Source organism: Nelusetta ayraudi, unplaced genomic scaffold, assembly GCF_046127955.1.
Source record: "Nelusetta ayraudi isolate G7.1 ecotype Tasmania unplaced genomic scaffold, CSIRO-AGI_Nayr_v1 ptg000010l, whole genome shotgun sequence".
Taxonomy (NCBI): Eukaryota; Metazoa; Chordata; class Actinopteri; order Tetraodontiformes; family Monacanthidae; genus Nelusetta; species Nelusetta ayraudi.
In genome coordinates, this window is record NW_027466060.1 from 1,623,266 (window position 1) to 1,634,779 (window position 11,514).

The 11,514-nt window shown below is 44.4% G+C and overlaps 1 protein-coding gene across 1 annotated transcript in view; it reads left to right on the forward strand.

Moving 5' to 3' along the window:
- frmd3 (FERM domain containing 3) overlaps positions 1 to 5,423 on the forward strand; it is a 42,151-nt gene extending 36,728 nt beyond the window's left edge. Inside the window, exons 14-15 of the mRNA XM_076019604.1 lie at positions 3,601 to 3,841; positions 4,362 to 5,423. Of these exons, the coding sequence (XP_075875719.1) occupies positions 3,601 to 3,841; positions 4,362 to 4,842 (722 nt within the window). The 3' untranslated portion in view covers positions 4,843 to 5,423. The remainder of the gene's footprint in view (positions 1 to 3,600; positions 3,842 to 4,361) is intronic.
- The last annotated feature ends 6,091 nt before the right edge of the window (positions 5,424 to 11,514 follow it).

Genomic DNA, 11,514 nt, shown 5'->3' on the forward strand with positions numbered 1-11,514 from the left:
GCCCTCTGTGATGTCACAGAGTTGCCGTCGCAACCATGTAGAGAGTCCAACGACTCATCTGTTTGCGCAAGATGCTGAAACAGAGCCTTTTTATGGGGTGCTGTAAACAGAGGGCTAATTACGCTCAGAAATTCTTTTTGCAATATTGACTCCATTTTCATTGCAAACCATCGAGCTGTTGTCGTCTTGGTAAAAAAAAAAAATAGCCCAAAACACAAGAATAAGGCTAATTTTTCAACAACAACAAAAAAAAATCAAACGGAGGTAACGTTTTGGAAATAGAGACGGTCCAACCAAAAGGACACAAGGACTCACACAGGAGAAGAAAGTGATGGCCAGGCCATCCTGTCCTGGGTCAGGACTGCCCTTCTGAAGTCAGAGTTAGATTAGCTGCCCCCCTGGAACCAGGACCACCGGGTTAAATATAGAATCCACAGCTTTGGGCTTGATCCTCGCCTAAAGCCCTCCACTCTTTGTTAACATCGCTGACATTCACAGGAGGGCCCGCCGCGTCTGTGTATCACGCACGGAGAATGCGTCTGCTGTATGTCTCTCAACATCACGCCCAGGCTGCTCGCGCGTGCGTGTGCGTGTGTGTGTGTGTGTCGGGTGGGTGTCAGTACCCAGCCACAGAGCTGAGCCCAGGGTCCTATCAGTCAGGTTGAGGTGGTCCTGCCGCAGATAGCAGAGCACAGAGGCCCTCAGAATGGACCTGAGTCCAGAGACGGTGGAGGGAGAGGACATGGGCGACAGACAGGCCGGACCGCTGGAGGTCTTCCACCCCGGGGTGTCCAAAGACATCCAGGCGTCCACCCTTGTGGTGGCTGAGGCCCTGAGGTGCCAGGTGAAGATCAGCACGCATCAGAACCTCCACCTACGGATAGCCAACCACACGGCTCGGGACGTGTACGTGCGGCTGGTGGGACACGGGGGCCGGGTGGCCGAAATTAAGAGCGGACTGCCGATGAAAACCTTGGAGCAGAGTAAGACCGGTTGGCGGAGGTGTTCGTCCCGCAGATTGTGTGTTTGGATTTCTGAAAGACATCTCAGTTAGCATGAGCTTCTAACTCGTGATCAATGGGGTGGAAATTTCTGTTAATAATTGAGCCTGGTCTGCCGCATCAAGACTAAGTGCAATCTTTAAACCACTCTGAAACTCTCGTGAGACCTCTGCAGCGAGTGTCTGGAGTGAATGAGGCACGCAGGCCGATTTGGGTTAAAATTAGCTGCAGGATTGATGGTGATGGATTGAGGGAGGTCAAGTGGATTCATGAATGAGAGGGCTGAGCGGAGGAAGATTGCGGCTCCAGCAGTGACATAAATGTCTCACCTTCGTCAAAGTTGGTTTATTTCCTGCTAGGATTTTTCCATCAAACAGTAATTTGGTGGATCAAATGCTTTTCCCCCTGGTTGGGGGTCAATGTCATTACAGGGCTTTTTGGAGGATTTTTAAGTTAACTGCACACTGACTGAAAAAAATAGTTTTTTGTAGACGTCGTAGCCGTAATCATTAAAGGCCCATTGTGTGTGATTTAGTGCCATCTAGTGGTCAGAAAGTCAACGGAAAGTTAACGTTAATCTTTTCCAGCTGTGATAGCAGTATAAAAATCTCTCAAGCCAGACCTGATCCATGTTTTGGGGTCATTTTGAAATATGGCGCCACAATAAGGCGTTCTCTAACTAGATTTTACTCGTCTGTGAAGGTTCTCAATTTCACACGTATTTTCTGTCCCTTTTTATGATAGCAGATAACTGCAGTTTCTTCACAGCAGGCTTTAATAGTGAGCCTTGGGGCCACTTCAGGTTTCCCATTAATTAACAAAAAACAAAAATACATAAACTAATTAAATTCCTTTTTAAATTCCAACATATTTTACACATCTTTTCACAGGGAATATTTACGGCTCAATGACTCATACTGTATGTGTTTGCCTGGACCGAAGAAATATGAGTGTCCATTATGATGCTTGACAAAGATAAATAGGCTTTTCAACAAGTGAACAACAGGGGAAACACTCCCTGACCCCTTGTGGGCCTGTGTGTGCTTGTGCTTGAGTGTGTGTGTGTGTGTGTGTTGGTGCGTGTTGGAGGAATCTCACGGCATGTAGCGTGAATATCCTCATCTGAATAAGCTGCGCTGTTGAGCTCAGTTCAGGTTTCGCTCCGCTGTCCCTGCCAGACTAATGAGCCCATTTTAGTCGCGTTGCAAAAATAACAGAGGTGGAAACTAAAAGGTGAACGCATGTGTTCGTTAAGCAACGTGATCACTGGCTGTCAGGTTGCTGTCAAGGAGCCACAGTGAGACAAGAATCGTGCTGATCAAATAACATTGCGAGTCTGGAGAGCCGAGGTCACTATGACACGTCAGCATTTGATACCAGCTCGTAAATAAGCTGTCCATTTACTGTGAATGCTACTTTAAGGTATCATCAATTCCGAAAACCTTTAAAAAAAAAAAGAAAAGAAAAGAAAATAATGTTAATATTATTCAATCAAAGAAGAAATGGGAACCGCTTGATTTTATTTTACCATTTACTTTTTGCTCTTGCAAACCTGTGACAGAGCTTTCCTCTGCACGCCTTGCTGGTGCCGACTTCGACCCTTTTCCCTTTAGAATGTTGTTTCGGACATTGTTATGACTGAGAGTCGAACAGGAGCTGCCCATTATCCTCTGACCTCTGGCAACTCTCAGGTATTCTCTCCAGGAAAACTTTTGCTAACTGGATATTTCTTACATCTCTGTACACCTTAGAGGGAGTTGCTGCCATGTAGTTGGCTCATTAGAGATCCGCATCAAAGGGCTGTTGAACAGGGCAAGCGGCCGTTGGGTTCAGGCTTGGCTCAGGTTTGATGCCCTCTTTACACAGTGTGTACACTATGACTGCTACAGAAACACTGCGATGCTCTTTAGCTGTCGCTGGCTGTTTGTGATGCAGACTGCTCCTTAAGCTGCGGCTCCCCGTGTTTGGATTCGGTTTAATTCCTACAAATCCCTCTCTATCCAGCCTCCTCACCCCTCTGTGTTTGGCTTCTTTCATCTCGTACCCGCATTTCCTTGTTTTTAAGACCTGCTCTTTCGAAGTTCACTCGCCGCATGCAGTTGTGCTGACTCTGTTGCCATGGCAGCTGTTGCCACTCGCTTGTTGGGTTCTAACCTCTTCCCTGCCTGTCCCCTCTTTAATTTCCCCGCGATATGATTTGAACCAATTGTATGTAATTAGTTGCAGTTTGACTCTCTCTACCTCCAATGGATTCAGCTCAACTTGTCTGAAGAGCAGACAGATATGTTACAGACAAGCACCAGCATCATTCTAGCTGTCAGTGATATAATATAAAATATTTGACCAGGGTTGCAGTGATGCTTGACATAGCTTTATAGCTTTTTGACACAGGATCACCACCATGTGGTCAATGTTTTTTACTGCAGGAGGGAAAAGACAACCGGGACAGGTTTTTTTTCTTCCACGGTTTCTTCAAAAAAATAAGAATTAATAAAGAAACAAAGAAAAAAAAAAAACTTATCCTGGATGTTGTTGTCTCACACCTGTAAACCTAGCATGTAGTAGTTCTGTTTTATGTTTATTTTTTCTTCTCCTACAGGTGTTGCCGTTGTGAGGGACTCGGTCCCTTTGTCTCCTCTGGAACCTGCAGCCACACCGGTGGACACAGAGAAACAGCAGCGTTCGGACAGAGCAAATGCTGACAAAGACAAAGACCAGCAGCCTGGCCGAGTTTCCACGGAAAGCTCAAACCTGCGACCTCAGACACCCAAGGCAGAAGATAAAGCGGAGGAAGACGATGAGGACGGCGGACCGCTCACCATATCTGAGTTCACCTACAGGTCCGTTCAGTTTCACAGCCTTGTTGCCCACTGTTAGTGCTTGTGGAAGTAATGTATTGGTTCGAATTTTGCTCTTTAAGAGTCTAACAATTAATATTTCCATCCTCTCTGGAACCTCTGAACCTCTGAAAGAACTAGCAAAACATGTCATATGGTTATCACTGTCTGCCAGATGCAACAATTCCTGATTCATTTTGGGTTTATCTGAAATCTCCAAATGGCAAATAGCCCCTACAAAGCACTGGACAAAAAAAAAACTTGGAAGGTGATTGAATGAATCCGTTGTCTTTCACGTTCATCACAAGATTTTTATTGTTATTGTCAATATACGTTTAGCCAGTGAGGAACTTCCTGTTGGTGTGGCATTAGCTGCTGCTCTTTGTTGGTGAGAGCGAGACACGCTTCCTGTGCAGGGTCAACTACTGGCACGCAGACAAACCCAGCGTGAAGAGACAGAAGGTAGTGATGCCACCTCAGTGACTTAACCCGTTCCCTCCATGTCCACGGATCTTTGCTGCAGCCCCTGTGCCAGCATGGTGCCCACCCCAGTGGAGGACAGCCAGGGGGGCGTCGACTCCATCTTCTCCTCTCCGGTCCAGAGCCCCGCCAGGCTGCTGAGGGAGCTCCACGCCGACCCGGACATCCAGGCCCAGCTGGAGGCGGAGCGCGAGCGCGACCGGGCCTACGAGCGGACCCGCCGGGCCGCCAGGGGCGGAGTGGGCGGCATCCTGAGCGACAGCCTGCGCCTGCTCTCCCACAACGAGAGGGTGAACGCGTGCGTGCTGAGCGCGGCCCGCTTGGTGGCGGTGGTGACGGGCGTGCTGCTCGTCACCGTGCCCACGCTGCTGCTGCTCCTGGAGTCGGACATCGACGTGTCCTTCCTCCACGAGATCCGCCAGACGCCCGAGTTCGAGCAGTTCCACTACGAGTACTACTGCCCGCTGCGGCGCTGGATCCTGTGCCGGGTCAGCATGGCCATGGAGCACCTGTGGTCAGACTGAGGAGCAGTAGAAGGCGGCTGTCCGTTCCTGACATGTGATCGCATCTTATATCGAGTCTTAAGATAAAGAGAAGCTGGCGCCTCTTCGCTCAAAGCGACCCGTCTGCCAAAATGCAGTCAAGTGACTTCACTTGTTTAGGGCTTTTCAACTTGGCGGTGGAGGTTTTTGAACGAAGAGGCCTCAGACGTCCCGGTCCTAAGCACATGGACACCCATGTTATTGGATTATATTGCATCATGCAGTATAATTTCCCGTCTTGTTAAAAAAAAAAAAAAAAAAAGAAGGGAGGAATAAGATCCAATCACATTTGAGGACAGGCAGAGATGAACTGCAGGAGAGCACGACTGGAAGTTCTGGAAGGAAGAGGAGAAGCCATGGACAGCAGGAGAGACTGAGAGGTTGGTTGGTTCAGTTGGTTGGTTGGTTGGTTCATCCACTCCTGACGCTGACACACATCCATCCTCCGACAGGAGCAGCATCTGATTGGTTGACAGAGCTGGTCAGTCATGACGGGGTGGGAGGGGACGGAGGAAGAAGAGTTTTGGCCGCTGGCAGAGGGAGATGGTATATATATATATATATATTTAAAAAACACACAGAGCAGGCAGATTGCTAACTAATACCTATCTTAAATGAGTTCTTTTTAAACCTTTTTGTATATTTTTATGCGATCCAGGACTTTCAGGAATTTTTCAGTCAGAAGATCTACTTTGAGCTTATTTAAAATAAAAAAGAAGAGTTTAAAAAAAAAAAGGCTAGAAAAAATGGGGGTTGGGGGGGTTTATGGAGGTTTATCGGGGCGATGGGTGACAAAATCCAAGCTATTTTTTCAGATTCCCGTCAGCGTTGGTTGGCTCGGTAGCACCCTGAGTTTTCTGTTTTTCCTACAAACGGCTACAGCACAAATCTTTTACACAGACCGCAGATTACAGCTGTCTCAGATTACGTGATGTCATTTTTTGGGAAACGCGGAGGAAGCAGAGAGGAAACTTTACTCTGTGTGAGCTGTTAATGTTTGTGTGTGTGTGTGTGTGTGTGTGTGTGTGTGTGTGTGTGCGCATCTTTGTTTTTTGTCGGCCGTCTCAACATCTTGAAAAATAAATGTTAGCTCACAGTTAGCTCGTCCTCCCACATGTGTTAAAATAATGTGCGTCGGGAAGGAAAATAGATTGAATTAAAAAAACGTTGGAAATGTCGCTACTTTTTTTTTGAGTAAAACGGTGATTTCATGCTTCTATGGTTTATTGTTGGCTGGTTGTGATGAGGTCTGCGCCTGCTTCAGTAAAGGGACAGTTCACACAATTTGAAACTCAACGTGAACGGTGTCGGCACTGTACTGTTTCTGTTTGTTTTGTTTTTAACTGTTTTTCACGGTGCACCACCACATCTACTGAAACAGTTCATTTCAAAGAGCACCATGAGATCTTTCTGCCATCTTTCAGAAAATGATAATAGATGTGAGTTTCTGGATGCATATGTGGAAACCAGCTGCAAAATATGTTGTCGTCCTGATACGCATCAAGTTATTTTTATTTTATAACACCAGGATGTGCTGAGATCATCCCTGGAGTGTAGCGTGTGCAGTGTCGACATAGTTCAGATTGGATCAAGTGATGTTTGGGACGGTCTGAACCTCCGAGTTGGGCCATCGCATGGTGATCGGGCTGAATGAAAAAAGCAGTGGTTCCTGATATCGAATACAAATGCTGCCGTTTACATGGGCGCCCTGTATGTTTCAGACAAATTGAGCCTAACCTTTACGTTAAAGCACACTATTACTAACAGTTTACAAGCTCAGAATTAGAAGGTTGGTTAAGATACACTTGTATCCAGGAAGGCTAGCTCTCGTCTTAACAGTTCCTATAAAGTCTGGAGCCACTCAATCATGGATTGGAATATCACGCAACAGTAAAGATGGGGAGCAAGTGCTGTAATTCAACTTCTAAATCTGGATTACTTCCAAGAATGTGTTTATTTTCCGTAACCAAAAGCAAACTAAACAATACAACTTGATGAAGTAGCCCCCCCCGGAGGCCTGGAGGGAAATGCATCGATGGAACAAGCATCACTTGATCACGCCGAGTGTCTGTCATCGGGTCTGGCATCGTAACTGTCCACAGAGAGCAGTGAAGTGTACTGACAAGTAATTAGTTCACATCACTCAAGTCATGTGTCACGTGTATTATAAACATACTGATTATAAAAGTTCCAATTTTTGTCAACATGGTTGGACATTTAAAAAAAAAAAATCCTCAGGAAGGGCGTTTGCGGTGAGTGGTTTGAACGTTGACAATATGTGTAAAAAAAAAGAAAAAAAAAAAATATGTAAAGGACGGTGTCCAGTCACAGCATACATCTTGTACTTTGTGTGTCGTGTGTGTATTTAAACCAAGGCTGCAAATGCGTTCACCTCACTTTGAAAGGTAGAAAAACACACACACGCACACAGTGAAGGTTCCTTCCTACCAACGAGCAGCAGGAACCTTCGTCGTAGCCGAAACCTCCGTCCTGCTTCGTGCGCGAGGGCCTCGCCTCGGCTTCACAGTCGATTGGCAGCCGTCGGTCAGCTGACCCTCGTTGCCCGTCAGCAAGATTTATGCATATGGAACTCATGCAGGGACGAAGCATTTATTTTCCTATGACGAGCACATGCACTGAGTTCCGACGGTGGCCCCGCCCCCGAGCCGAGGGCCCACCCACTGCAAGGACAACGTATCACCTGACCTGTTTGCACTGCTCCTTTCACCACTGACCCTCCCCTCCCCCCCAACGGTTAACAAAAGGGAAACGTCTCCACTCTTCCTACTTTCCTGTCTTCGTGTGTAGCTGCAGCACCAAAACTCCCGGAGCGTCGACTGTAAGATTATGAGACAGGGCTTCATCTTCACGACGTTCGTCCCCCTGGCTGCGGCCCCTTCGGTTCCTGCACTCCCCCCTTCACTAACCCAAACTCCGGGTGGGCCTCGCCCTCCTCCTTGATGCTGACCTCTCCACACAAACTGCATGACCTCATCTGTAAATACTGTGTTAATAGCTGTGGCAAAATGAAAAGGCCCAGTGCTGCTGGGTGGGTTTTTTTTCCTTTCCTTTCCTTTCCTTTCCTTTCCTTTCCTTTCCTTTCCTTTCCTCCCTCTGCGTGTCCTGTCTGTTGTAAAGCGGTGTAGACGTAGGCTTGGCTGTCCTGACCATCCTATACTAGCGCATGTGCTCCGTGCTTTTTAAATAGACAAAAGGCAAAGAGAAAATGTTGACGTGCTTGTTTCTTCCATCGGCTTCCCGGCAAACTCTTGTTGTTGTGCGGTGTGCCTGAGGATTCCACTCATCGACTCGCGCTAATTGTTGTTGCTCATCAAAGTCCATATTGGATTTCTGCTTGACTATTTAGACAAAGCAGAAATTGCAGTACTGCTTGAAGATGATTTTATGTTTTTTGAAAAAAGGAAAATGTTTAAAATCAAGCTTTGCAATATATACATATATATATATATAAACCAATTAAAGGTCCCGTATTATGCAAAAATCCTTTTGCATCCAAAATCCAAATCCTTTTACAAGGAAGCCCCCAGAAGCTATGAAAGTGCGTCTTTATCGTCTTTCTTCTACATTTGTAGAAATCTGAGCTAAGACGCACACAACGAATCAGCCCTTTTGTGATGTCACAAAAGGCACTCACACCTCTCCCAGGTGAATACACCTGGCCAGGTTATTTCCTCCTTCTAGGACCACTTTGATTTTGGCCCTTGCCAACACATTTCTGCAGGACAGATGTTACAAACACGGGGCTAAATACTGTTCTGTTTTGAGTTCTGACAGTCATGGAGTCCAGGGTGAATAATGATCTGTAAAGGAGTATAATATGGGACCTTTAAGCCACTAAATGCTCAAAAACTAACAGCTTCATTAACCTCATTGCCACCAGAGCATGCTGTTCACGCTGTTCATCCTGAACCATAACTCGTGTAGTATTTACAACATTTTAGAAGAATGCATTGAATGAAAAGTGAATGAGAAGTCACCTCCACCCATTTTTAATCATGAAAGGCCTTTATTTTCTGGGGTTAAAACAGATCCCGCACTACACTGTAGCACTGTATGATTTGTAGCTTCTTTTCAGTTTGGCAGCCTTTTTGAGTTCAAGAGGAGTTTTTTCACGCCTTAGTTAGCCAGTCGGCTCTGGGTTAGAGCTCCGAGTTTCTGCAAGGACCGAGACTACAGCACTTGCACTTGCGTAAAACTGTGATTTACAGTGTCATCAAGTCACACACTAGTTGATGTCGCCTCGATTCCACAAGTTCCTGACATGAGTCAAGTATTTACAAACCTTAAATTGAATTATTTGCCTTTGCATATCAGAATAGAAGCAACTTTACAGACAAGAAACACCAAACTGTATAGCTAATCAACTGACACTGTTTTTAAATAATTAATTTAAGATTTCAAATATTTGAACTCAGGTCTACTTTATGCAAAACTATAAGATTGATGGAGACATAAAGGAGAAAATGACATGATGTTTGGTACATTATGTGTTTTTTGGGGCATGTAGCGTAGCAGATTTTCTTGCACGTTTATTTTGTTGTTTGATTGTCGGTCGGAATAAGTTGTTCCAGTTTTCGGTCAGAGTTTTATTTATTTATTTTGGTTCAGTTTGTCTCTTTTACTAAGAAACTCTGGGACATTTAATTTCAGAACAATTAGAAAGAAAAAAAAGAAAAAAAACTTCCCCAGAAATGACACCCCCTCCCCCGACAACCAAGCCTTATGAACTTTGTGAAGTGAAATTTTTGAATGTTTGTATGTTCTAAAAGAAAACATGGATTGTTTTATATGTTAATACTGCCACAATAAAAGCTCCCTAATGAACATATATATATTGAAATATGCTGCCTAATGTGTGTGTTATTTCACATGCCATGGTAATTTAACCATTAGGCTGTATGCATAGAATGAATTCGCTTTCCCCCCTAATTTTTGTTTGATTTCAGCATTTTTAATATTTTTTTACAACTATTTTACCATTGTGTCCCGGTATTTAAAGATCATTTTTCCATTTTCCATTTAAAGTGCTTTTAAAGTCTCTTTTGTTGGAGGGTGTTAACTTTGTCGCGTAATGCCTCAGACTCCGCATAATATCATTTTATTCACATATTTATTGCCACAGTCAAAATCGTGAATTTCTGCTCAAATTTAAGCTTTAAATTGGAGGCAACGTCCATAACCTTTCATGTGTTTGTCTCCCTCCTGTGGCGACAATGAAAATGACATATCCTAGTGGCGTTACCATGGTGTTACGGTAATATTTAGGAGCGCAAACACCAGTTATTTTTATAACTCTGTGTGCATATAATCCCCCTTTTGTTTGTCTGTAGACAGTTACCTGAATCCAATTCCAGGTTGCAAACTCAGCAAAGACGCCTCTGCTCTCTTTAGCCAATCATGAAGCAGAAAATCAAAAGATGTTACTTGAAATGTTCTTCACCTCAGAATGTCTTCCTGGAACATCACAAGAAGAGAAATCTAGTTTGTATACCTGAACCTGAAAAAAACAATTCCATCTCCTGCATGTAGAACAAATCATTAAAAAAAAAAATATTTGAAGCTGAGATGTTCAACTTGAACAAAGTTCTCATTCAACCCACACTGCAGAGATGCACTGATACTTTTACAGCCAAGTCAGTTTGGTTTTACTGCAGAGTGTGACAGACTGTAAATATAAAGTCATAATTCACCTTTTTGTTTATGATTCCATCAGTTTGCTGCAACAATGTCACTGAAACCAGGCCTTGAAGCCCGTGGCAAAATAACAGTTGACAAGAATTATCATTCGACACAAGTTAATATGTTAATGTGTGACAGCAACAAGGAAGCCTATTGGCAATTTGTCATCACTCAGGTGGAGCTTGCAAACAGGTGCTCAATGCATCACATTGTGTGTGTGTGTGTGTGTGTGTGTGTGTGTGTGTGTTTGGAAATCTGAATCTGTGCTGCAGTGCTGTATGTGCTAAAAGAGTCCATGGATAAAATATATGTAAATATATATAACACATATTTCTACGCAGTTGCTTAAGGTTAATGTTCTACTGAGTTGCTGGGTTGGATGACAATTCGTACCAAATATTTAATTCACACAAAACAAGAAGGAGAAACCAGGTAACATGACTTCTGCTCGACAAGTGCAGGTGAGAATGTCAGTTCTAAAATACGGCATTGCATAAAGTTACAGTAAATAAGAAAAATCAACTGAGGCAGAAAAAGCCGAGCCTCGTGCCTCATGATAGTATTAGAATGTTTTTAATGCTGCGTATCTGTGTGTGTTGGAGCGTCACACAGCACATGGCGTGTTCTCATAATGTAAGCCTTCAGCGCCACTCCCTCAACAAACAGAGAGATAACCCTGACCCGACTTCAACATCATATGATCGCTCACTCACACACACACACACACACACACACACACACAAATCAACTATGTAGGTGAATAATTTGTATAAGCCGAGAACCAGACTGATCTGCATGACACGTTTTAGAAACAACAACAAGTGATCAAAGAGCTTCACCAAACCTTGATCACACCAGACATGCCACCATCAGTTAGAGGATGTGAGTGTAAACAATCAGGCTTTGATGTATTCAGGAAATTGCTACACATATCATCAGTCATGGATGACTGAG